Raw genomic sequence first — 27,920 nt, forward strand, 5'->3', positions numbered from 1 at the left:
CACCCCTTTCTTCTCTTTTCTCTGTTGCAAGTCTTTCAGAACACCCCTTTCTGTATAATTGCCTACTTTCAGCTCTGTCTTCACTGCCATTGGACCAGTGATGATATGTGAAATGGTCTAAAAGAAAGCAAATTTAGATCCAGATATTAGGGAGATGTTCTTTCCTCAGAGACAGGCAAAGCCAAACACTTTCACAGCGCTGCAAGACTGGTGATCTCTGTTTAATCAGCGCTTTCATCTGTCATGTCTGCAGAGGTATTTATCCCACATTTTGGCTCAGAGGCATTGAAATGTGCTGGGCAGCAGCAGCTGAGGGCTCAGCAGAGGAGCTGTCACAGAGGGACACATTGCACTCTGTTGCAGACATTTCTTCACAGAAATCCTTTCTTTCAGATTTCTGTGTCTTCTGGAAGGCAGAGGCCTCAGAAGAGAACATAAACAATTATTATCAGCTGCTGTAGAATGCAACAGGAGCACCTTGATTAGCTCGTGTTCCTATGTTTATAATTAAAAGCCAATCACAAAGTGCAAGCTAGGGACAGAGTCCTTAAACACAACTTTGTTAAAGATTCTTTCTTTCTTGCTATTCTTAGCCTAGCAGCAGCTCTGCAGCCTCTCTCTTATTCTATTTAGTATAGTCATAATGTACTATATATTATATATCAATAAATCCAGCCTTCTAATCTAAAAACAAGATTCACCATCTCTCTCTCACCAGCAGTGACCCAGTCAAGACGCTGTAATAGCACTCGAGGCATGGACAGGGTTGTCCATCACTCAGAGATGGCTGTGCTGGGACAAGGCTGGGGAAGGTGTTTGTGGGACAATTCCTCTGGCAGGATCTCTTTGATGAGATGATCAGCACACACTGTGGAGGGGCTGGGCTTACCCTGAGCCACCACACACCTGTGAATTTTGCATTTAAGTTAAACCTCTGGATTATTTTTGCTCTGTTTGCTTTGCTGCATTTTTTGATAGTAAACGCGTTTCCCTAGACTTGTTTCATCCTGTGGAAATTAAGGGAGGAAGATGAGGGATGAAGAATAAAGGGGAGAGAGAAGGCTTCAGCTTTTATCTAACATCCTGAATAAAACCACACATTTCAGTGTGGTTTTCCATCCATAGACCAAGAACGCTGTATTTGAAAAACACAAAGGAAACCTTCTGACTGCTGATTGCACACCTGGCTGGGTGGGGCTTGCAGCACTCTGCTCCAGAGGAAGGTGTCCCTGCTCATGGCAGGGGTGTTGGAATGAGATTATCCTCAAGGTCCCTGCCAACCCAAGCCTTTTAGACATTCTGTGATGATGAGTTTTGTTGCTGTTGCTTGAAAAATGGCCACTCTTTCAATTTATTGTGGGAGTGAAATATTCTGTGCACTTCACTCTGTGATGATGCCAAATTTATATTTTGTAAATAAAAATGAATTTAAATTTTTCCTGGGCTACAGACAGAGGCTGTACCGTTCTGGTAGTTGGGAGAACATAGGTTTTGGTGGCATTACCAGCTCCCAGTGCACTCAATTTTCTCCTTATCTCCTCCCACTCTACCTAGAGGAAGGGCTGGGGACTTTACTGGGGTGCCCAGATTCTGGATTGTCTGTGCTGGTTGGGGTGATGAGAGGAAGACAGAATTCATAGTTAAACCTGTTTTCTCTATTTCTGTATGTGAAAGTATCAGTTCAGGACTCACACAAAACTGCTGCTCATGGCACACTCCTTTTTCTTCCCTTTGTGCATTCTCAGTCTCTGTAACCTGCTGCTGGGAAACAGAATTTAATCAGTGCTCTGCTAATAAACTCTGCCTGCTGCTCTCCACAGGGTCAGGGGACACGGGCACAGGGCCCCAGATGAGGAGGGACGTCTCCACTCGCTGTCCTGTCTTTACTGACAGCAGCAATTTCTTGCAATTAGGCTCCTGCAGCAGGTACTTAACCCTGGGGCAGCAGCTGATTGTCTGTGTTTAACTTCCCTGCTCGATTTGAGCTCTGTGTTCAAACCCCAGTGTCCCCCCACGGCTTCCTTTCCTCTCTATTCTTCCCCTGGTGGAGGGTTACAGAGCTCTGGCAATTGTTATTGATAATCTAAATCATCCTTTTCTCTTCTGTGCCTCACCTTGAGAGGGAGGAGGGCTGAGAACAAAATGAGCTCTGTGACACTCAATAAGGAATGAGCAAAACTGGCCTTAAAAGTCAGCTTTTCTGTGAAATTCTGATGCAGGAAAGGCAGTCTCTGGACATTGTTTGCTCAACAACGGACTGAGAACACACTGAAGGATCACTGGAGAGTTTGTTTCACTCAGGCCAGCAGAATCATCAAATCATTTAGGCTGGAAAACCTGTGACCGTGTTCACAGGTTTCTGAGGATGAGGGAAGAGACGAGATCTGACTCCATGTTTCAGAAGGCTGATTTATTACTTTATTATATATATTATATTAAAACTATACTAAAAGAATAGAAGAAAGGATTTCATCAGAAGGCTAGCTAAGAATAGAATAGCAAAGAATGATAACAAAAGCTTGTGTCACGGACAGAGAGTCCGAGCCAGCTTACTGTGATTGGCCATTAATTAGAAACAACCACATGAGACCAATCACAGATGCACCTGTTGCATTCCACAGCAGCAGATAATCATTGTTTACATTTTGTTCCTGAGGCCTGTCAGCTTCTCAGGAGGAAAAATCCTAAGGAAAGGATTTTTCATGAAAGATGTCTGTACCAGGGAAGCCCTTTAAGATCGAGTGCAAGTGTTGGCCCAGCACTGCCAAGCCCCCTCTTAAACCATGTCCCCAAGTGCTCTACACCTACATGTGGTTTAAATCCCTCCAGTGGCTGTGACTCTGAAAGCTCCTGGGGCAGCCTGTTCCAACACCTGACCATCCTTTCTGTGAACAACTTTTACTCATATCTAATCTGAACATCCCCTGGCCGTTCTCTCTGCTCCTGTCCCATTCCCTGGAGCACAGCCCGACTCCCCTGGCTGTCCCCTCCTGTCAGGAGTTGTGCAGAGCTACAAGATCCCCTCTGAGCCTCCTTTTCTCCAGGCTGAGCCCCTTTCCCAGCTCTCTCAGTGACCCCTCATAGGACTTGAGCTCCAGACCCCTCCAGACTTGCACACCCCAAGGATTCAGAAAGGCTCCTGGCTGCTGAGTGTTTGCTGCAGCCCACCAGAGTAATGAAAGGTAGCAAAGCCTCAGTGGGTGATGAGGTATTAAAAAACACTGTTCAGTCCCTGACTTTGATGTGAACATTGCAAACGTAATTAATGGTTCAACCAGGCTGAAATAGAAATACAGCATTTGCACAGTGAAATCCCAGAGACTGCAATTTTCCTTGCGTGGGTTCAAGACTCGTTTCAGATCTGTGGCAGCTGTTTCATTGTTTAAGCTTCTTAAAAATGTCTTTTTTTTTTCCCCAAGCTCTTGGGACATATAGAAAATTTTACTTCAGGGTACATAGTTTACACCAGTATCTGATCTCCTAAGTATTCAAATTGCTGGACTGTTTCTATCTTGCTTTGGTAGGTATCTTTGTATAGTTGAAGCTGATATATGTATTAGCAGCTTTTATTACACTAGTCAAGTGCAAAGTTACTACTTTTCAGATATTTTCTTGCATTATTTGGAATCTATCATCTCAGGAATACAAAAATGGAGACATTTGTCCAGTTTCATATACCAGCATTCCCAGAGAATTGTACATGAATTATAAATTTCCCTTATCTTTTGGAAGGAAACATTATGAAAAGGGTGATGTTAGGCAGGTCCCAGGAATAGCTACAGACCTTTTGAGACTGAATACTCACAGAGCTAGTAGGCAGAAAGAATTATACAGAGAGGACAGTAGGACCACTGCCCTTTAAAAACAACAATACAAAATCTCATCCTGGGAAAGGAGGTTTCAGTGGCTTCTGCTGTGGAGGAAATCAGTGAGGCAACAAGAAAACATTTTCAAAATTATATAGTCTCAGTATTCAGAAAAAAAGGAGATTGAAACTGGAGAGAGTAGAAAGCTTTCCAGGGCCAGCTTCTGTTTGTTGATTTAATCCCAATTTGGTTTCTCCCTTTCTGAAACTAAAATTTAAGTAGTTTTTACTTAGTCTCCCTCTACTTAAACATCTAGAGAGCCACCAGACTTGTATCTCTACACTTGCAGGGACGCCTCAGGGCATGGGTGTTTGAGCCCTGGTTTAGGACTGTCAGCCTGAGAACAGACGGTTCTTGGGGAAAATGTGGTGTAGTGGGGTCTGCACTATGGGTTTTGCCTTCTTGCTTTGTAACCAAACTCATCTGTGGTTCACAGGCTGGTTACTCAATCTGAGGCTGTTTCAAACTCTGCGTGTGTCATGGAGCTTGCAGCATTTACAGCAAAGTTTTGAGCAGAATTAGAAGCTGGTTGCAAGAATCTTCTAGCACTTAGGGTTTGGGGTAGGAAAGGAAAGGGCAAATGTGGACAGGATGAGAAAGGAAGCTAAAAACTGCAGGAAAGCTTCCCTTCCCAGCTTTGGGCAGATGACTTGGTGAGGCGATGATCAGGTTGTTCCTTACTCACAGATAGAGTCAGCACATCTGACATCCATTTACCAAACACCCCCTAATTGCTGATTCACTCCATAACATGACTGATTTAAGGGCAATATTTGTAATTAAAAAAAAAAATACAGTCAGTATAACATTACCATGCTGTTGAATTGTCATTTTCAGCTGCCTTACTGCATTTTTGTGAAATGTTTTTGCCTCATCTCAGCCACGTTCTGAGCTGGGCTCTGCAGTTTGAGTGCTTGGTGTAATGCAGACTTCAGGAGGGCAAATATCTGCATTTGCTTTTACTTTTCTTTCCTTTAGATCCATCTTGGAATTATTACCTTTACTGTTTCAGAAGCTGAATATGTTCAGAGAACCATTCTTTTGTTGACCTAATTTATCTGTACAATTCATCTGCAGAAACATAAATTTCAGGGATTTATAGAAAATGAATGTTCAGCACCTCATGCTAAGTATATATGTGTATGTTCATGCATAGAAATTTCCTAATTTCTAAATTAATCTTTTTTTGTTTGACACACAGAGTTAAGGACTCACTTTTAAGAGGTGTTTTCTGGATGCTGAGGGATTGACATGATTTATAAGGAAACCTAAAGCATTTGCTAGCTTTAGACCCCTGGTCTTTTAATATCCATCCCATTTCCAAAGTGTCTGCACATGTGAATATCTATAAAAGGATGCAAATACTTTCCCACTGCCAGTCCTTAGGGGATTTTTAGCAGTAATACAGAATGTGCAGGTTGTTAAAATGTATTTTCTGCTTATGCATGAGTAGATTGAAGTCAGGGTGGCTGGTGCGTGCTTTACTTTCAAGAATTACTAGAAGGGTTTTTTACACTTTAATTATCTCTCAAAGAGGTGTGACTGGTATTCAGGAATCCTTCCAACTTTTTTGTTCCCATGAAAACATTTTTTTGTAGGCTGAAGTCGTGAGAGACTATGAGGAGAGGGAAGAACCCTGAATTGTGCTATAAATTAAGAAACTTTATGTGAAATTATGTATTTTCTGATTACCTTGTTCAGATATATATTGAGCAAAAGAGCAAATACTAGTTGGAGAAATGTCAGATAAACAAACCCTGACATCTGTAGAATTTTTATGGTCTGACTTATCTCAAACACTGATTTTACTCAGTCATCCTTCATTCTTTATATCTACATGTCTAGTGGCACATGCATTTATATTTTATATAAAGGGCAGAGTCTAGTCAGAGCATTTGAGTTAGGCTGTTAAAAATAAATTAAGGAACAGCAGGTGAAAATGATTCCTCCACATGAATATTCAAAGTTTACCTCAGCCAGATACTGTAGAAAGAATAATAAAGAGCAAAGAAACTTTGATGGGACCAAGGCATGGAGACGATCAGAAATTAAAGTTTTATTGGCACCAGCTTGAGATGACTCAGAAGACATACTCAGGAGTGGCAGGATCTCATTGCCAGAACATCCACTATCGGTGTGCAGTTGGAGGGGAAACTTCCCCACTGTACCCAGCTGTATTGCTCGTACTTTACCATATCAATTAACAAATTGATTGCTGCTTGAACATTGGCCTAGTGAAGCTTCTTCTTTCTAACCTTTGTGTTTCCCGTGCTGCTCCCCAGACCCCGTGCACGGGCCGCAGAACGTGGAGGTGGTGGACATCCGCTCGCGGCAGCTGACGCTGCAGTGGGAGCCCTTCGGCTACGCCGTGACGCGCTGCCACAGCTACAACCTCACCGTGCACTACCAGTACGTCTTCAACCAGCAGAAATTCGAGGCAGAGGAGCTCATCCAGACCTCCTCCCACTACACCCTGCGGGGGCTCCGGCCCTTCATGACCATCAGGCTGAGGCTGGCCCTCTCCAACCCCGAGGGCAGAATGGAAAGCGAGGAGCTGGTGGTGCAGACTGAGGAGGATGGTGAGTTGTGGTGGGGCATACAGTGTGACTCACTTGAGGTCACCAGGTGTGGTGGTGTTCACAGGGGTCCCAGGATGAGGGAAGAGATGAGAATCTTGACTCCATGTTTCAGAAGGCTGGTTTATTATTTTATGATAAATATTATATTAAAATGATATATCATTTACAATATACATATATATTACCGCACCTGAGTGGGTCGCAGCTGGTGATAGAGAGACGGTGAATCTTGTATCTTGATCAGAAGACTTGATTTATTAAGATATTATAGATAATACATTTTGACTATACTAAATAGAATATAGAGAGAGGTTTGCAGAGCTGCTAGCTAAGCTAAGAATAGAAAGAAAGAATCCACAACAAAGTTGTGTCCAGGGACTCAGTCCCCTGGCTTGCACTGGTGATTGGCCCTTAATTATAAACATAGAAAATGAGCCAATCAAGGTGAATCCTATTGCATTCCACAACAGCTGATAACAATTGTTTACCTTCCCTTCTGAGGCCTCTGCCTTCCAGAAGACACAGAAATCTGAAAGAAAGGATTTCTGTGGAAAAATGTCTGCGACACATATATATATATATATGTATATATATGTATATTGTAAATTATATTATATCATTTACAATATACATATATATATGTATATATACATATATTATAAATTATATTATATAATTTACAATATACATATATATATGTATAATGTAAATTATATCATTTACAACATACACATAGAGCCTCACTAGGCCACCTCCTGCCAGAAGCATTACAATGATGTATTAAAACTATACTAAAAGAATAGAAGAAAGGATTTCATCAGAAATCTAGCAAGGAAAGGAAAGGAATGATAACAAAATCTTGCGGCTGCTCACAGCCACGACACATCTGGCTGTCATTGGTTATCAAGTAAAAACAATTTCACATCCTGGGTAAAAAATTCTCCAAATCACATTCCAAAGCAGCAAAACGTGGAGAAGCTGAAGCTTCCCAGCTTCTCAGGAGAAAAAAATCCTGGCAAAAGGAATTTTCATAAAATATGTCTGTGACAGTGGGGTTGGTTGGTTGGGTTTGGCGGGGAGACTCGTCTTTAAGTTGTAAATAACAGCATAGCCCTCTGTCCCACAAGACTGGTGCAGCTTCTCTGGACAGTGTGTTTGTTTTGTGTGTAAAACTTGTAGGCTTAAATGATTTCCATTTCACAGCTGTGTTCTTGAAAGGGTGAAGGTCCCTAAAATGCTTGGGCATGACAGACACCAGTCTGAGAGGCTGTTAAAGAGCTGTAGGTTTAATTCTTGGTGTTCTGAACCACCCAGCAGCTTCCTTTGTCATATGGGCAAATGCAGTCCTGGTATTTATTGATTTTTCCTGTGCCTTCACTAAAAATAAGGCATCCCAAAAAATGTATAGTTTCTTCTTTTTCAGAGTATAGCTTTTCTTAAAGGTGATCTTCTGGGCATCACATTTTATAGAGATCTCAGAAGCAAAATTAATTGTGGGTATAAAAGAAGGGTTGTGGATATAAAAGAACAGTTTTCTAGAGGAATTGATGGAAAGTTTCAAAGTGTTATTATCCCACCGGAGCTATTTCAGACCAAGGACTAAATTCCTCTGCCTGGGCTGTACAAGGTGCTGTCCTGAGTTTCTCTCAGCTGAAAGTGGCTCCTTCAGCCCCATATATCACATGGGGAGACACAAAAGGATGGCAGATACTTCAGAAAAATGAGCAGGGTTTTTATCAGACAGGCTTGGGAGTGCGTTTAGTTGGTTATCTCCCATGGCATTAACATTTTGCTGGAGTAGGTGGATTTTTTTGAGCTGGCCTTGTAGCTGTAATGAAATATAAATCTGGCATTGTTACTTCACTAAGCAAATCAATCTTTCCTATGGGTAAAGGTGTGCAGCCCCTTAGCATCTCCATGCCAAGGTGCAGTCTGGCTGTTTAGGTGGAGAGTTCTGCTGTTGTGTGGGTGGAGAAGGACAAATTAAATTCCCTGCTGCTGCTCTGCTGTCCTGGAATAAAATCATACTGAAATTAGCATCATATTTTCATGGATTCTGATTTTATTTGTCACATAGTGGTTACATTAGGGTATTGTTATTTGAACCAAAAGTTGAATAATAAGCCTTTCACTTTGATAGTAGCTTGGTAATGGTAGTGCCTTGAGGGATTTTAATTTTTAATTTTATTTATTTATTTTAAACACTTTGCTTCCTGTCTGATGGCCTTTTGGTGTCTCATGTGTGTGCAGCTGGAGCTGGTGGAGTTTTTAACACAGTTTGTCTGGGTTCTTTTCCCCCTGCAGTTCCTGGACCTGTTCCCTTGGAATCTATCCAAGGAGGACCTTTTGAAGAGAAGATCTACGTGCAGTGGAAGCCTCCAAATGAGACAAATGGCATCATTACACTCTATGAGGTGAGAAGAACAGATTGTTGTCAAGGAATACGTGCCACAGGGCCCTTTTCATGTGTGTTTAAGCCAATCCTGAGCTCTCAGACATCTCAGCAGGTGCTAAAAGAAGCCTGATTAAAATAGATAAGAATCTTCAAGATAGTCTGTTGCTACCACTGAAAAAGTTTCCCAGTTCAAAAAAGAGAAAGATTTCTTTCCAATGTTTGTGGCAAATTGAGAGCCACACATTTCCCCATGTCTCGGGTGCCCTGTTTCCTTCTGCAGTAGCTCCAAGGTCTGTTTGCTTTCCTTTGTTTTTTTCATCTTGAGGTAAAACACTGCTAGGTTTTGTACCTACACACTGTAACTGATTCCTCTTTGCCTTCCACCTGTCACAGCATTTCCTGGCAATATCAGCAGGATGCAACCATCAACTCTTATCTCTTTTTGAATGTTTCAGTGATAATATTTATCCATCCCAACAATTTATCTGATGACAAAGTAGAGCGGGTTATGGGATGATCACTGGCCATCCTGGATGAGAAATAAACAATTAAATGTGATTATAGAGTTTATCAGAGATGGTGTTTCTTGTGAAATGTTACTGCTGCCATGTGCTCCTGGTGAAACTCTCCATGATGCCATGTACACCCAAATGTGCAGAACAGGAATGTAAGAGGAGGGACACTTTAGGGGATCACGTGCAATGAAATACAGTCCTACAGGAGAAGGTGAAGGCACTTGGATTAAATAGCAGAAAGTGGTGCACCAGTACTGGCTGAGCCCAGTTTATGGGTTCAGTATTCACCTCTGTAAGATTAGAGAAAGTAAAAGTAATTTTGTTTTTATGGTGACATAAAACCCCTCACTGTAGCTTGTGCAGCATTTTCTGACACAGAGGGCCACGAACCAATATTTCACTCTCTCTTTTGTGCTTTTTGGACAAACTCACTTTAGAAAAGCCACAGGTGCAAGAAGCAGCTCTGACACTGCCTCTTTCCTCCTCCCATCCAGCCTCTCATTTGGGACAGGGTGTCCTGTGATATGTCACTCCCAGATGTCCTTACTAGCACTGGCTCCCTGTCACAGTCACATGGGGAAAAAGAAGCAGGTTTAACATCACTGAGATCTTACACTCCATCATGAGCAAAGGATGAAACTTTCTCGGTAACTTCACTTTTAGATCATCATTTGGCTCACAAAGGCCAGCCAGTTTGACACAGCAACACTAAACAGATGAACAGAATTTCTTCTTGCTAATTTAGTGTCATTTCAGCCAGGCTGAAATCCTTGACTAAGTCTGGAGTCATTGTTGATCACTGTTGAAACACTTGTGGAAATGTCTGTGGGGTGCAAATCATCTGTCAGTGCTGAAATAGAACAGGCCCTCATCATTTCATGGTCTTTGAGGGTTTCTGTGTAAAGAATTAGGCAGTAAACCTGTGTTTTAAAGGAATTAATCTGAATAGAATGTTATAAGCTCATTTTTTTCTGGCAACACAGGTGACCTATAACAGAACACATTTTAAATTACCCAAGTCAAATGATGCAAATGATGCAAAAATGACTCCTTTTAATTTTTAAAGAAGCAGTTTCTTACTAAAATATTGCCTTGGGCTCAGCTTGTTGAAAGGACTTCAGCAATCTGAGTAGCTTTTCTGGCAGAGCAGCTGCCTGAGACACTTTAATGCCTGCAGGGTTGTGATGCATCATGACAGTGCCTTTGCCCCTGAAGTCACAGCATTGCTCCAGTCTCAGCGGAGGCACAAACAAATTTCTCTTTTCTGATAATGACTCTCTGCATATTTGGCAGCTGGAGACAAAGAGAAGTCAAGGTGAACTCAAACTCTTCCCTCTTCCTCCTTTCCCTACTCCCCCTCACCTCCAAAAGGATGAACATCTGACTGCTAGAAACACCATGAGAACCAGTGCCTGGAGGTTATCACAATGAAAATGTTGTCCATTCCTGTCCCTTCTTCCATACGAAAACTCCTACAGAAGCTTTCCACTGTCCATGGAAGCCTGAGACAAGTCCATCAGTGTGACCATGTTCACAGGGGTCTCAGGTTGAGGGAAGAGATGAGGATCTGACTCCATGTTTCAGAAGGCTTGATTTATTATTTTATGATATATATTATATTAAAACTATACTAAAAGCATAGAAGAAAGGATTTCATCAGAAGGCTAGCTCAGAATAGAAAAAGAAAGAATGATAACAAAGGCTTGTGTCTTGGACCGAGAGTCCGAGCCAGCTGACTGTGATTGGCCATTAATTACAAACAACCACATGAGACCAATCACAGATTCCACAGCAGCAGATAATCATTGTTTACATTTTGTTCCCAAAGCCTCTCGGCTTCTCAGGAGGAAAAATCCTAAGGAAAGGATTTTTCATAAAAGATGTCTGTGACACATCAGCTGGAGATAAAAATACAGGAGAGCAGTTGCACAAGCCAGGGCACTCTCAGGATGATTTGCTCTGTTTGGAACATGGGGTTTCATGCAGATGGAACCCACACAATTTCTGTACACTGGTGTCACTGGGAATTCTGCTCCATCCTGGTAGATTCAATGATCTTCCAGTGAATTTGAAGCTCTCTGGAAGCTCTGCAGTTGTGTTGCTGTTATTAGGGGGAAAAAGCCACAAAGGTCTGTGAGCATTTATTAAAGAAAAAAAAAAAAAAAAGCCTGCAAAGTATTTATTAAGTATTATCACTTTATGAACTTGAGTTAGTGGTGTCAGGTCCTGCATTACACCTGGAGGTAGCTGGCTAAATTCACACATTAGAATTCTGCTACTGAGAGTCTCTCATACCCCGCTGGGTACAAACCCTCCTAATAAAAACAAATAAAACCTCACCTTCTCCTCCTAAGTAATAGTTCCCTCCTCGCCATCACCATCACAATCTGATTCATTGTATCTGGATATTGTATTTTCCCTCTAATTCTCTTTAAAAAAATGTTATCAGCTTCTAAAATGCTTCAAAATAATCATGCTGTCTATTCTACTTACATCCCACTTGTTTCCCTTTGGGACTGATTTTCTTCTCAGGTCCCTAATCATTCCTGCAGCTCCCTGCCAGATGTCCCCATAACCCAAATTGCTGTTGCACTTTTCATATCCACTGCTTGGGTGCCAACTGGGCTGGGATTCAGCAGCACAACCTTCAGCAAGTCTTTTGGCAGCCAGAAGCACTAATTTCATAATGACTGCATGCTTCTAAAGAGCCTAAACAGAATGGAAGGACCTTAATGAAGATTTTTGACTTCTACAAGTCTCTTCTGATGGGTATTTTCCTTCCAAATGCTATTGCTGCCTTTTAACAAAGTAAGAGTGTTGCATTTAAAAGTGGTTTAACCCCCTCTGTGTTCAGTTGCAGAATTAATTGTTTCACTGGGTACAGAAACAGCTGGATTTTTAAAAAGAAGGACCTTTCAGATCCCTTGTAATTGCAGTTCTAGATCCTTCTCTAATTGCAGTCTCTTTCTGGGGAGCAGAAACCTCTTGTTCAAGACAACTTGGAAAGCTCTGGGAATTACAAATCAGTTAATCAGTGTGCTGGGAAGATGAGGATATGAGCTGGGATCATTCTGGGTGCTGGGGTGATGCCTTGTGAAGGCTGCCCTAGAACAGAGGCTGGACAGAGCTAAAGAATAAAGCAGGGATTTATTAAAAGGCCTCGATGGATCCACCTTGGGCAGCACAAGAGCCCAGCCAGGGATGCACCCAGGATGAACCAAAATGGTCCCAAAATGCACGGCCGGGCACGGGGTCTGTCACTGTGATCAGTTCTGCTCCATTTGCACCTTGCAGTTCATTGTCCCATTCCAGCTTTAGCCCAGGCAGTCTCACCCTGCTTGTTTTTCTCTCTCCAGCCCACGGTGTTTGTGCTCTTGGGCTGAGATTTGGATCATTTGTCCTTGGTGCCCAGCTGGAGCAGGAATTGTTTTGTCTCCCTGCTCTGTGCACAGAGCTCACTATCCCCTCATATGAAGCTCAGAATTGTACACTAAGGCAGCACAGAATCTGAAAAATATAAAAGCTAAAACCTGAGGCACCAGGGGAGCCCAGCAAAGCTCACAGGTGTGTGGTGAGACAGGAGGTGTCAGTCTGTCTGTCGCTCAGGGAAGCTAGGGAGATGCACAGCTGCTATTGGAAGAAACAGAGGGAAAGCTTAAAGCCTCTAACAGGTCCCCAGGTGGCCTCAAGGTGTGTAGGTACCTACAGGATGCAGGCAGACCTATCTGTGCTCAGAAACCCAGCTGAGAGCAGAGCTGGGCTTTGCCAATTCCTTGGTTTGGGTAAAAGGCTCCATGCAGATGGTTCTGCATGTGACACTCATGGAAGAGGCACTCTTCCACTGATATTGTCCTTACTATCCCTGGGAGCAGCCTGGGAGAGGCACAATTCAGTAACATCTCAGTAATCCTGCCCCACCATCAGTCTCCTGGCACACTGAAAGCACCACGACTTGTTGAAATTTCTATTTTACATTTTTTTAACCAGTCCTGAAAAGCTGTTCTGCTTTAAAGTCCCTAATAATCAAATTCTGCTCATTGTCCTCACACCATGTGGGAGTTAAGCTTCAAAGCCTTTGTGTACAAAGGCATGCAACAAAGATTTATTCCTTTTAATTTATTTTTTCCTAAGTGTGTGTAAAGTCAAACTACCATCAAACAGACACTGTCATTGGGCTGCAAGGGCAAGCAATCTAATTTAAGGTCATGAACCACCTTTGGCACTAAAATTCTTCTGCTTTTAGATGAAATGAGGTTGTCTAAGATATATGTTTAGTGCAAACTTGCATCTAGAAAATTTTAGTAAACAAAACTTATTTATCTCTTCATTTTGCTGTTTGGGCAGCTGAGAGCTTTCAGGTGCACTCTGTGAGTGATGCTGGCTTTTGCCTTTGTAAATACATTTTTTGTATGTGTTCTATTGCTCAGAATTGTCAGTTTTTAGAATATTTCACCCTTAATCAGGAAGAAAAAAATGGGAAACCCACCTATCATTGCTGCCTGAAATACTTGTCCCCTTGCTTGGGGGAAGGCAATTTTAGGGATATTGCAATCCTAACAGCATTTAAAGGGTGGATCCCAAATATTCACCTTCTTGGCTGGAAAAATGGCTCCCAGACTGCTGAAGTCCTTTCAGTGAGCCATGCCTAAGGGCAGTGTTGAAACAGCAAATTGTCTTTTTAAACATTGTAAGATGCAGTCCTGTAATCACTTATGTCCTCATCTTTAGGATTGTTAAATCCCTGGTGGTTTTGGGGAAAAATAAGGATGTATTTGCAGCTTCTAACTAGATAGTTTTGTCAGTCACTGTTTCTGAAACGCTGTAAATCTCTATTTTGATGCCAGGAATAATAATACAAGGGACTTTCATACACAATTTCAGCTCTTTAATGGGATGCTTGGAGCCTAGTACATCTAATCCCAGTGGATTTGAGTTTAAATTGCACTTCAGAGGCTACAGATCCTCTTAGTTACCATGTAAAATTGCAGTCTGCCCTTCTTCATCTCTCCAGTTGCCAATATGCCATTTCTTCTCCATCACCTCACTCCCTTTTGCAATGCAGGAGAGGTTGTTACACGCAAACTGCCTCTTTAGAGAGTCTTGCATGAGGTCAATATTTGTGGGATGCATTGCCTGTATTTATAAAAGGGTGGAAACAAATTTCTTCCACCCTTGACCCCTGAAAGTGCATGCTTATTATACCAAAAAGCAGGATTATCTGGTGTGATAGCTATGAAGGGATATGCATCCATTTCTATTCATAGCCCTTCTCTAAGCTGTTCAGGAAACCTGATTTTTTTTTAGATAAATTCTTTCCTGCTAAAAGATGTTGCAAGAAAAAAGGTTTCCCCAGAAAAAGCTGCAAGGGTTGAAAACTCAGCTTGGCTTAGTCATTTGTTTGTTTATTTAAACGGTTTGGGGGCATTTTTTTTTGGTTGTGAAGGGTGGAAAATGGCTCCCACAAGAAGGAAAGCAACAACCACAAAATCTTGCAACCGATTTATATAAAGCTCTACCGTTGAAATAGTGGAAAGATGACAATTGTGGGAAATTGCCTTCAGTGAGAAGTGGCTTTGAATGTTCCCATGAAAATCAATCATGTTACAGCCTCTCAATTGCATTCCATGGAGGCAGAGCTCCTGGGATGGAGCTTTCTCACTTGAACTCAGTGGGGCTGCATTTAGCTGAGCACCAGCAGAACATCCCAGAGACCTGTTCTGGTTTGAAAGCAAAACCAGTGAGAGACTCCAAGTCAGAAATGCAATTTATAAGGAAAAGGGAAAAGAAAACCAAAATGCATGTAATAACACAAAATAAAAAGCACTGACAGAGTCAGAATAGAGCCTGCCACCCTGTTGGTCTGGGTGTTGGTAGCAGTCCAGTTGGATTGGTGGCTGCAGTCCTCCTCGAGTGGCAGATGTGGTTCTGTTGGAGCAGTAATCCTATAGAAAAAGGTGGAGTCTTCCTCTGAAAATCCAGTGGAAAAGACAGCTGGGAATCCAGTGGAATGACTGTCTGCTCTGTCCCAAACCCCAGATTATATCCAGGTGGGGATGCTTCCCTCCTCCCCCCTGAGTGAAGCGTCTCACAATGGGCTGATATCATTCTGTGAGCCATGCAGTTGGTCCATTAAACAGAAATGGCTCCCTAGGGAGTTATCTCTGAATCATTGTTATCTCTGAGTCATTGGCAAGGCCTTGCTGGGCCCGTTAGCAGGAGATAAGGAATAAAACAATGCCCCTCCTGGTTTCAGCAGCTCTTGAGGATGGGAATAGAATACATTTTATACTGTAACATGGGACAAGACCCTGTCAAGGGTTCAAAACACAGGCAGTGAGCAATTAAAGATGGGGTATTGGGTCCTGGCTTTATCACTCACCTGCAGGAACATTGTTGTGAATTATTCCCTGTTCATCTGCAGCACTAATGCTGTTTGCCTCTGACACTGCATTTATAAGATGTAGTCTCTTGTTTGTCCAGGGTCCATGAAAGTTGATTACCTCAAGAATAAGGGGTTTGCTGCATCTGTGCCATATTGAATTAGACTTCTTTAATAATCTAAGCTAGCGATGGAAGTGTGTGGCCATGTGTCATCTGTTCAAGTTTGAAGCTCTGTCAGCCCTACAGAGGCTGTGTCACCTTCTCAGTGACATGTAAGGAAAGCTGTTCACATCTACCCAGCTCAATTAGGTCTGGAGTTTATGGCTCTGAGCACAGAAGGGCCCTGCAACAGGGCTGGGCTGGCTGAAGAGAAATTGTTTCTTTTATGCCTGCTGACTGTAGTATTTACTGAGCACTTGGTGAGCAGGTTGGTTAAATGCTGCCAGTGTTCTGGGCTCCACTTAATAAAGATTCAGGCCAGAATATGGGAAATGAACGGTGCTGATTGCACTGATTTATTATCATTTCTTGGCAACTGAGAAGGGTGATAAATCTGAGCGCTGCTCGCTCTCTCAGGAGCTTGGGATGCTGTGTTAGTCACAGATCCTGTGGCTCTGTTCCTAGAACCAGGCAGAGCTCAGTCAGACAGCATTCCAGTGAAACTTGAGCATCACAAAGTCACAGGAAATATCTTTCCCCCCACCCCACAACCAGTGGTACCCCACAGAGAGCTCCTCCTCTCCCCCTCCCATGCTGTTTATTCTATTTTAATAAATTAATAGGGTGAATTTAAGGTAAAGAGGGTAAATTATAAGCTCCCCTGTCAGTGTAGAATATGAGTATGTGCTTGGGTGACCCTCCTGCCACACCCAGGGTGTTCAGTCAAGGTGGCTTCTCTGACCCTGCAAGGAAAGCACAATTTGCCCGTGTGCAATAATACAGAGAGTACAAAATGCAGCTGTTGTTCTGGTGGAACATGATGGTTTTACTTCTCCATCACATTTGGAAACATCAGATATCGTGGCAGGACTGGGGTTAGTCTCAGCTGTGTTGATTTAAGGTGCTGTGGGGAGCTATCAGGAGTTAGGCTGGGCTCTGTCTGCCTGGCACAGCCTGGGGTGCTGGCTCTGCTTGGCTGCTCCTGCCTCTCCAGCTAAGGACAGCAGCAGGGAGGATGATCCAGGTGCAGGCTGGGGTTACTCAGGGATTACTCCTTGTTGGAAAGAGCTTGCTGTATTGATGCTTTAGGACTTTAGCTGGTATATTTTCCATATATTTGTAACCCTGCAGTTCTTTAGTGTAGAACTCCAAACCCCACACTCAGTGTGAGCTGCTGCTTTCCCAGCTTGGGCAGACACAACAATTCCTCTCCAGGCCTGGCAATCAAGGACACCTCACTGCCTCAGGGCCCAGAGATGGAAACAAAAGGGAGTTGGGGGAGCAAACCTGGGGTAAATGACTTCATTACCTGGAGCTGAAATTGGAAGATTAACCCCCAATATGCAAATGGACCAAACTTATAAATGTGTGAAAACCCTGTAGTCCATTGTTTGGGTGTAGCCCCTGGGTGAGCTTCATCTGCCCAAAATGTGCCTGAAGGCCCTTCAATAAATGTAACTGCTTTTTATTCCCTAATTTTGTCTGGCCTCTGATTTTAGGTAGTCCAAACAAAACCCCAGTTTTTTATTTCTCCTATTCCTCTCCACCCTGTCCCAGTTACTTTAGCACAGCCTTAGACTTTGGGAATGTTTAAATGTTTCCCTAATTAGGGATTTTTTTCTGAATAAGCACCTCAAAGAGCTTTTGAACAAACTTCTTCAAATTATATAGGATTCTTAATTGTGTGTTACTCATTTGCTGTTACTTGCAAGATGTGCTTAACTTGGGAGCATTTGTTAATGATGCTTTTTAAAATCCTCTGGTTTCCAGTAACATCTTAGGAAGAAAATGAGAGGGTTTTTCTGAGAAACTCAGATGTCAGGGTTTTTCAAATGTATGACAACCTCCAGGTAAGTAGCATACTTGTGTTAAAAATGGAATGAATCAACTGTTTAAAAAAAATTGCTTGATCAAGCTTTTCAGAAGTAAAAGCATAATGTGGTCCCTTGAGCACAACAATTTCTTTGATTACCCTTTTATTGTTCTTTTGAAGCCAATAGACATGCAGTGATATAAATCCCATGCAAATGAGAAGATGTTTGGTTACAATGCTTTTTTTTTTTTTTAGGAGCTGAATTATTTTAGTGTGCACATTGTGCTTTTTCTAAGCCAAACTAAATGATAAGAACTGAAAAAAAACTCCAACTTATTCTTTCTTGTAATGAAGTTCAATTTTAAAACATCCTTTTGTAGATACATCAGCATCTTGTCTTTCTGCCTTCCAATGCCTTTTTTTTCCCCCCCAAAAAAAAACAAAAAAAACAAACATTTCAGTCTATTATTTTTTCTTCTCTATATTGCTCATTCTGGAGAACAGCTGATCCTTAATCCCATTTCCTCCATTTCATCTTTTCAGGTGGCAGTGTACCTGTGCAGTTAGGGTACTCCAAAGCTCTTTAACAACTCCATTTTCACATCTTGCAGTATTTTGTTTACCAAAATGTAGCAGTTAGCTAAGTTGAAAGCAAACTGCAGATGCATGTTTGCACTTCCTTCCTAGATTATTTTTTCCCCCTCTGTTTCATCTTTAGTGTTTAATTTAGAAAGTACATACAGCTGGATAATTCAGGTGTGGTGTTGGTTTCATCCTGTTAATGGATGCCACTGAGGAACTTTGTGAAGGGGGAGAAGCCAGCCAAGGTGACCTTTGCATCACCTTCAGCAGTATGGATGTGTGGATGCATGGCTCCTGTTGGGAAATGCACCTTGTTGCTGTCCTTTGTGTTTGTGTCTTGGAGCCAGTCTTAATGATCTGCCATCCAGTGGACAGGATGGGTTTGGGTTTAGCTTTCTGTGCCCTGCTCATTTACCAATTTCTGTCTCTTGGAGTCCCCTGCCTCCTTTCTCCTTCCCCTTTTCCCCTTCCCTGTTGGTTCCACTTTTCCCTGATCCTGCTCTCCCTGCTGTCCTGGTGGTGTTGCTGGCAGTGAGGCTGAGGTGGCTTTCTGAAGAATGAAGGCTTTAGCACAGGGACAATTTTTCCTTTTGTTCTCAGTGCACTTGCTTTGCTCTGAATCTGGGAAAAAGTGGCTTAGGATGAGCTTGGATGGGTCTTGGAGCAGGCTGGTCTAGTGGAAGGTGGCAGGGGGTTGAACTGGGATGATCTTTAAGGTCCCTTCCAACCCAAACCATTCATGAGATGCTTGACTTGGAGAATAATACAAATACATATTTTAAGAGTCAAGTGACTGAAACAACACCAACTCACAACTGTCAGCTACAATAAGAGCTAAGAGTGATATTTGACCTATAAATGTGGCCAAACCATTCTGTACACACCTGGGCCTTGCTGCTGCTGCTTTCTGCAGTGCAGCAGACACAGCAGCTGTGTGTGATGCTGCTCACACCCCACTCTGCATTTTGGGGGCTGTTCCTTTGCCACAGCTTTCCCTACACCCAGTGCATCATGGCCAACCACAATGAGGGGTTTTAGGCAGAGCTTTCAGCATCAAGGAATAACTGAGGAACGAGTATAGAGATTGAATAACCGCCTCAATGCTGCAGTCCTATCAAAGCAATTTCTATAGTTGTCATTTTCTGCTATTAAGCTGAACAATGAGGCTCTCCAATAAAATCATATGAAATAACAGCTCATTAAAAGCTCTCCTTAATATATAGCATGCTAATTAATGTCAGTGGGGTGCAAGCTTGAATGGCAGAATAGACTATAATGTTTAGAAAGTAGGTAAAATAAAAGAAGATATTTTATCGTTAATGACCTTTTAGTAAACCTAATGAAATCCTTAACGGCCTGAATACATTACTGAGGCACTCCCAATTGCTTTGCTACCTAGTCCATTCTTCCTCCTTTTCTCACAGACATTAAACTTGGCTTTGTTTATTAAAAAAAATGCCATAAGGAAATATTTCCCAAGGAAATATGAAGAGTAAGAAAGAGTCTGTGCAAAAGGAGAGTAGAGAATAATTCTCAGCCCTGCTCTCCCTGTCCCTGGTTGTGTTGCAGGACCATGTTCTGTCCTGCCTTGGCTGAGCTGCCTGTGTTTGTATTCAGGTTTAATTGCCCCCTGTTTACGTGGCTCTCAGTATATAGGCCAGGGAGCCAATGGGCCTCTTTTATTCCCAGGGTCTCCCTGGGTTAACTTCCATATTCATTCCTAATGAATAGCTGTGCTCTGGCTTTTTATACTCCTACCAGCCATGCTGTGCTTGTGCTGTGACTCAATTAAAAGATTTTATTCTGCAGGGCTTTTAGTCTTTCACGTGTTGCCAGCCTTAAATATTACTTGCAAATGCTGATTAACTCTGCCTTAACCTTATCCCAAAAGAAGTAGCACAAGAATGGAAAAAGAAAGGCCTTTGGTTCTTCCCATTTCCTGGGTGAAAAATCAGTGGGCTGGGGAAGGATGTAAGTGCAATAATTGCCTGTCTTAAAGTGAGTTTTAAGGTGGAAAACGTCCCCATTCATCTGGTCATGAAATACATTCTTCAGCTCTTTGCTTTTCCAGCACTGAAGAAGGATGAGGATTGTTCACTAACCTGTTCACCAGCTTTTCCCTGTCATTGGAAGATAACTTCCTTCAAATTACTCCCTTTGTGCCATACTTGGTGCAATTAACTTTAGTCCCCCAGCCCAAAATGTCTGAAACTCCCTGATAAGATTGAACCTAAGTCCATCCCAGCTGCAATCTGAAGTCACCTGCAGTAATAATTGTTCCTGGGAAGCCCAGGCACTGGGGAATCTCAGAGAAGAGCCCCTGGCTTGCTGTGTAATCATGTTTCAATCAGCTCCATGGAACCATGAAATGGATTGTCCCCCTGACATTCCTGCGCTCCAGAGCCAACACTCTGCTGGGCCACTCAATTCCTTGTTTGGCTCCAAGCACAAAAAGAGCTTCTGGCTTCTCCTCCCAACCCTTCTAACCAAGGAGGAGAGGAGCACAAATCACCTTGAAATCAGAATTTGAGAGCATAGCAGCATCAGCCAACCCTGTTTTGTTTTCCCAGCCATCCAGTGAGTGGCGCTTTGGGAGGAAGGTGCCCAGGCTGTGTGCAGGGGGCTTGGATGAATGACAGAGCCAGCAGTGGTGACAACCCCAGGGTGATCAAAGAGCTGCAGGAGCTGCAGGCTGACAGGACAGAGAACCCAGCCAGTGTTTTGTAATTGTGGTGTCCTCTTGGATGGAGATCCTCTCCCCTCTCTCCTGGAGCTGGAAAAAAGATGATGCGGTGAGGACACAGTCCTGAGGCAGTGAAGGATGTTCTTTTTCAGATCCTTGCAAGAAGGTCTGATCATGTCTCGACAGAATTTAATTCCCATTTCAAACTCCCACATTTCAGGAATATTTTGGCCTTTCAACATTAGTGAAACTTCCTTCAAAACAAATGCAAAATCAGCTCACCAGTGAAAATTCCAGGAACCGTCTCTTACACTTGAGTCTTGTCCCTGTAAGATTTAACATATCTGGCAGTTTTATACTTTGTGTTGAAATGTTCCCAGTTTGGGATCACTCTGAATTTCAGCTCTCAAACCCTTCTGCTGATGGAAATGATTCATTAAGCCCTGAGCTTTCATAGGCCAACTCTACAGTTCACAGGAAGGAATCAAGAAAACAAGGCTATTGCTGTCATCCTTAAAATGTTTCCACAAGGCCCATATCTGGGAGAGAGGACACAAGCTAAAAATATCTATTAATCAAATATAACAAAACAAATTCCCCCTGCTGAAATAGCAAAACATGCTTCTATCCAGAGTTGTCTTTTAGAATGAGTGATTTTACCTAAGGCTCACACCTTGATGCTTTCAAGGGTCAGGAATGTTGTTCCCCAAAGTGCAGGGCAAGCTCAAGGTTTTCCTGCTCCATGAGCCCCTGCCCAGAGCAGGTCCCAAGTGAGGGTGGTGGTCCAGCTCTTCCCATGGCAGCAGAGCAATGGGAAGTGATGGGGTTTATTTGTTTATTTTCTTTTACACAGAGCACAAGGGCCTTGTGGCTGCCCAATCATTATTAGTTTGTCTGCTGGAGATGAGAAATCCAAACACAAGTCATGCATACAGGACTCTTGCATGTTACTGTCTAGAATATTTTTCCTTTTAGTGCTTGATAAGTTTTTTTCTATTGAGCCAAAAGATTTTTCTGAGCTGTTTGACTTTGTCTCTGTGAGAGTGTTGAACTTGCACTAAATTTAAAGAGAAAAAATGCATATACAGCATTACTAACTTGCCTTTTTCTTATTTAGGCCACAGACAAATTAGAAATTATTCAGGTTATCCAGACAAAAGCTACATCCTCACCAATCCAACATCCTTATTACAAGTGAACTTTGTGAACTCATCCATGTTGCTGCTGAGCAATCACTGCTGCTGGGTGGATGCAACTCAATCCTTTCCCTCACACTCTAATCTTTCTCTCTCATTATATTTTATAAAATCTGTCTTGCAACAGCCCTCACTCCAGAAGCATTCTTTCTTCTTTCCAAACCTCTTTTTCTAGCAGACAACAGGTTTCCAGCTAGATAAACCCATGGCTTCATCTTTCAGAGGAGTTGCCAGCAGGAGACCAGTCTGTGCTGGAGTGACACTGAGGTTGTGGCAGCCTTGGCTTGGGCAGGAGTAATGAGACACAGCCCTGGGCTATGAATTGCAGTGACTTGGGAACAGGGGAATTCATTCTGCTTTGCCTGAGGCTAAGGTCTGCCATGCTGCCAGCTGAGTTCCTTAGGCTCTCCTTTTCCTCTGTCATGGTAATAAGTGCCAAGAAAGCTGCTTGGGAAAGACTTTTAGGAAATCCCTTGTTACCTGCTACTAGTTTAAGTTGTGTAATCCTGCAGCAGAGGGACACCTATTTCTGGCTGCTTTGCTGACAGGTTTAAATAAAGACTGTGGACTTTGCAGGACTTTGGAACAGCCTTTCTGGACCATGAGAAATTCCCTGCAGCTACAGTGGTTTGCTAGGAGTTGTCAAGGGAAGGGTGACAATCGATGAGCTGCAGTTCTGCCTGCTGCATGGAAATCTGTGACCGTGTTCACAGGGGTTCTTGGATGAGAGAAGAGATGTGGATCTGACTCCATGTTTCAGAAGGCTGATTTATTATTTTATTATATATATTTCATTAAAACTATACTAAAAGAATAGAAGAAATAATTTAATCAGAAGGCAAGCTAAGAATAGAATAGCAAAGAATTATAACAAAGGTTTGTGTCTCAGCTCTCTGTCTGAGCCAGCTGACTGTGATTGGCCATTAATTACAAACAACCAACATGGGCCAATCACAGATGCACCTGTTGCATTCCACAGCAGCAGATAATCATTGTTTACATTTTGTTCCTGAGACCTCCCAGCTTCTCAGGAGGAAAAATCCTAAGGAAAGGATTTTTCATAAAAGATGTCTGCGACAGAAATCTTGGTGTTTTCCTTTACCCTGAGCTCCTCAGTGGTGTGAGACAAAAACTATGTCAGTGTACCTGACATTTCTAACAGGGAAACATGGTAGCAGTGGCTCTTTTCTTCCCCAGCAAATCTGATGAAGAGGAAGCCCTAGTGAAGCATTCATGCCCAGGAAGAACCAAGATGTGCAGTTTACCCACTGCTTTTTCATGTGATTACATAATTGTTTTAGCAGCTTCCCTCCTGACGGGCTCCACACACATCTCAGTGACCAAGTTATTTGCTGGGATTTAACATAGTGCTGTCTAAACAGAGGATGTGTGAACATAATCCTTAATGATGTGCTGGGGGCACACACTGCTCCTGGAAGACTTGCCTGTGATTAATCAGTTCAGCATAAGATAAACCCAGCAGAGTTTTGGTAGGTGGTTCTAAACCTGCTGAGGCTGAGTGTGCATCTGTGTGCAGTTCCACATTGGTGTTTCAGTGTTGTCTGAAATTAGATAAGCACAGAAAGAAAACAACTCTCCAGTTGTTGCTGTGCACAGTGGTGGGTGTGTCAGGAGTGGTAGCATCTGCTTTTTGGAGAAAGCCACCTTTTTGTACCAATAGTAGCATTTATTGTACAGACCTGGACAGCAGTGATTTGCCATTCCTGCCAGTCTGTGGCAGGTGGGTAAGAGATTGTGGTTTGAGTTTCTGCTCCCTGTGTTGCTGTGCTGAACAGGCTGGGTCCTGGATGAGATTGGCAGAACTGCCATCTGCTCAGGAGATCTCAGAGTCCTCACCAGTCTATTACTGAACTGTGTCAGGTGTAGATGAGAAAACTGACAGCAGCTCTTAGGGAGTGAAGTGTTCCTGCTGGATGGCACTGATCCCTTTAGGATCCCTGCTTGCTGTGAGCCTTCCCAGCAAAATGCAGCCGTGCTGCCCTGAGCACCCAAGTGCTGGCACCATGTGCAGTGCATCTCTTTGTGCAGTGCATGTTTCTTACCCTCTCCCCAAGTGAACAGAGGGAAATCAATAACAGCAAAAGCAGTGGACAGCTTTGTCTTGGTTTGGAAAGCCAGGAGTCTGCTAAGGAAGGCAGGAGCCTCCCCTGAAATGGAGAATGTAAACCCTCCCCACACCTCTGAATTGCTATAAATTTTAAATTAAGGGGCTCTCAGGCAAAAATATGGGAGCAGGAAATAACAGTTCTTTAATAGGGAAAAGAGAAAATAAAAGGATAAAATAAACAATGCAGTACACTAGAACAACACTGCCAGAGTCAGAACCCAGCCTGACACCCTGTGGGTCAGGGTGTTGGCAGCAGTCCCATTGGAATTGTGGCTCAGCCCTCCTGCAGTGTCAGGGCTGGTTCTGCTGGAGCAGGGATCCTGGAGAAAGGTGCAGTCTCTTCCTCTGAAGATCCAGTGGAAGGAGAGGCAGCTGCTGTTCCTCTGGGGAATCCAGTGGAGAAGCTGTGCTGGTGTTCCAGAACCTCCAGATTATATCCAGGTAGGAATGCTTGGCTCCTCCCTCTGGGCTCACATCTCCCAATGGGATGCTGTAGTTCTTATCAGCCATGCAGGGACATTCAATAGCTGTTATCAGCAGATGTCCCCTCCCAAGGGAGGTGTGAATGTGGTCACTCAAAGAGAGAGATAAGGCAAACAGCCCACTTGACAAAGGTAATCTGCCATACAGATGGTAATTGAAAACATCTTGCACTGCAGTCTTCAACAAGCTTTGAGTTAGTTTCCATGCTCCATAGTAACTGTTGGAAGAGGTGGTGCTTCAGAAGATAGAGGTGAATTTTATTTTTCATTTAGTTCCATTCAGAAGATGTGGTGGCTCCTACTGATGATATTTCAAGTGTTCATCCTGATAAAGGATAACTAATTATTTATGGGAGGACCTCTTTCCTCTGCAGCCTGTTCTCACTTAAAGGGCTGCAGGATTTGGGCAGAACGCTCTGTAGCATGGCTTGTGCAGACTTTGCCAAGATGACAGTCTCTAAATTTACTGTTTATAAATACTTCTGCATATAAATTAGTGATTATAAATATTGCCTGCAGCTGAAAACAATCTGGTACAACCCATTCAGCCTTTTCTGCCCCTCAGAGAGCCATTGTTTTGCTGAGGAAGGTAACAGATGAGGTGACAGAGCTCTTCTCTGAGGTGACACTTGTTTTTCCTACTTGCCATTGCAGGCAGATATGTCTCTGGATATAAATGTAGAGGAAGATATGTTGCCTTCTGTTCAGCAGCTTTTCCTTTTCATGCCCAAGTCCCTAGAGGGAAATATGCTTTAGTGGATTGGGGCTCTTGCTAAGCATCAATGCAGTTTTATGATATTAAATTAAATTTAATGTCAATGCTGAGCCTGCAGTGTTCAGGAGCCAATGTCACACGTTTGAGGCAGGGACAAGAGATGGCCATGGAAGAGATGATGGGTTCCTGCCTTCTTTGCAAACTTTGGAAGCTGAAGGGATGGCTAGGTAAGTTTTGTAGCTCAAGAAGCCAAATCTCTTAGCAGATATCTGTGTAAATCTGACTTGAGTTTGACTTCTAGAGAGATGTCTGAGGTCATTCCTTTCATTCAGGACACACACACTGCAAGAACTGCCTGGGCTGATGAATTTTTGGGTGCACTTACACCCAAGTTCTAAATATTACTATTCTAGACTAATCTAATAACAGCGGACTTGGGGTTTGATCATCAATTTTACAGAATAATCTGAGTTGCAAGGGACTCACAAGGATTAGCAAATCCAGCTCTTAAATGAATGGCCCTTACAGGGGCTGAACCACCAGCTGCTGTGTTTTTAGCACCTGGCTCTGACCAGCTGAGCTAATCTCAGTGTCTCTTCACTAAAACTGGCTTTTCTTCCTTTATTTTTTCCTGGTTTTTCCCTGGAAATGCTGCCATTTCCAGCCTCTTATGGGTGTTACAGACAGTGCAAAGAGAGGGTGTGTGTGAGGGACCTTGAGCTGTATCCTACTGTCCCTAACAAGTGTTTCTAGCAGCTGTGTTCTCAGTGCATTGATTTTTGCCAATGTGACAGTAAAAATAAAAGTAACTGTACGAGGGAGTGAAAGAGGGTGAACAAAAAGCCCACAAACCTCCCAGTGTCTGAAATTAAGCCAGAACTTGCTGTGAGAGTGGGAAGAGTCCTCTCTCTGCAGATGAGTTCTGTGAGCAGCAAGCCATGCAGACATCGGTGACTATGAAATAATGACTTTGTGTTGGAGTGTGGCTTGTGCTCTTGTACTGCCATTACTCTCTTCCCACTCAGGGTATTCATTGTACCATACTTCCAACATGACAAACATACCTGGGATGAAAATGCCTGGCTAAAATCCTCATACAGGAGCTCCTAATTATAGGAGAGGTCCTGAGGTTATGATGACAATGCTGCATGAATGCAAAGTGGTTCTTTCCAAAAGGGCTCCTGGAGAACCCTTATTTCTGCCTTGTCTTTTCAATGTCCACCTTGGCACTTTGGGGTCAAGATGTTCCCATGTTTTCAGAGGGCATCTTGACTTTTACAATGCTCTGGGTAGATCTATCTCACCACTCTCACTCTAATAGCTGAATATTTGGAGCCGCAAAATGCAAGTTATTAGTAGCAGCTCTCCATGGATCTATTTGTGACTACATTGCACAGTGGTAGGTGGTTGTTGTTGGGAGAGGAAGATGCAGTTGTGAAAAATATCTGTATTACTTCTGGAGGGAGTTGGACTGTCTTTTTCACAGACATTTTAGCTGCACATTGTGAGGAGTGAAAAGCTCTCAGTGAAGAGTTGTCAGCCTTGCCTAGCAGCATCCTGGGCTTCCCTGACCCTTTATCATGTTGGGTTTGTGTGGCTCAGTTCAGAGAAATGGGGTAAAAAAAATAACAATAAAAATAACAGGCACATTTGGCCTGTAGAGCTAACACTGGAGAGACAGGAGATGAGCTGGACCCCACTCAGCACTTGGAGGAGGAAATGGATTTGCAGGGCTGTCACTATAGGACGTGAAAGAACACAAGCTCACACCACTCTTCTCAAGGTGAAGGAAAAGAGAAGTTTATTTTCTGACTCCAACATTTATAGTTTTCCAAGAGTGACAGTGGATTGGAGGGTGACAGTGCCACCTCTCCAGTGACACTGGACAAACCAACAGTCCATCAAATTTCTCCTCCTCCATAAAGGAATGCAAAACAATGAGTTATTTACAGAAAATGTGTAAGAAAGTGAATGTCAACATCAGAAGGCTTAGAAAATCTTAAAAAACCAGGGTGACACAGGGCTGGAGCTGCAGAGTCAAGCACCCTTCAGACACAGCTCAGAAAAACAGCCCAACATCAGCAAGGTTTTCCCTCTGCATCAGCTGAGACCCTGGTTCAATATTTTCTTTGCCAACTCCAGTGCAGGTTATTGCTAAATTCAAGCCATTAAGAATGAAAGTCTGCGATCCATGAGTAATTTTTAAAAATTGCTTAAAAATAAGATTGTAATTATTCAGCAGGAGGCAGTTTAAAAAAAAAAAAATAAATATTGCACCATGAAAGCTAATAGAACCTTGATGCAGTATTCAAAGTGCCTGAGATTTTTTTTAGTTAAGCTGGTTTTCTCCAAAAATGGCCCATAAAAATTTATATTATTTTAGAGCTTTAATTAGCTAAGTATGTAAACTAAAATAAATAAGAGTT

The 27,920-nt window shown here is 42.8% G+C and overlaps 1 protein-coding gene across 5 annotated transcripts in view; it reads left to right on the forward strand.

The window, feature by feature from the left end:
* The window catches only part of PTPRT (protein tyrosine phosphatase receptor type T), a 493,222-nt gene that overhangs the window by 313,258 nt on the left and 152,044 nt on the right, over positions 1–27,920 (forward strand). For all 5 annotated transcript variants that reach the window (XM_063172177.1, XM_063172179.1, XM_063172180.1 and 2 more), the window contains exons 8-9: positions 6,149–6,445; positions 8,750–8,859. In XM_063172177.1, the coding sequence (XP_063028247.1) occupies positions 6,149–6,445; positions 8,750–8,859 (407 nt within the window). The remainder of the gene's footprint in view (positions 1–6,148; positions 6,446–8,749; positions 8,860–27,920) is intronic.

Source organism: Melospiza melodia, chromosome 19 (genome assembly GCF_035770615.1).
Source record: "Melospiza melodia melodia isolate bMelMel2 chromosome 19, bMelMel2.pri, whole genome shotgun sequence".
Taxonomy (NCBI): domain Eukaryota; kingdom Metazoa; phylum Chordata; class Aves; order Passeriformes; family Passerellidae; genus Melospiza; species Melospiza melodia.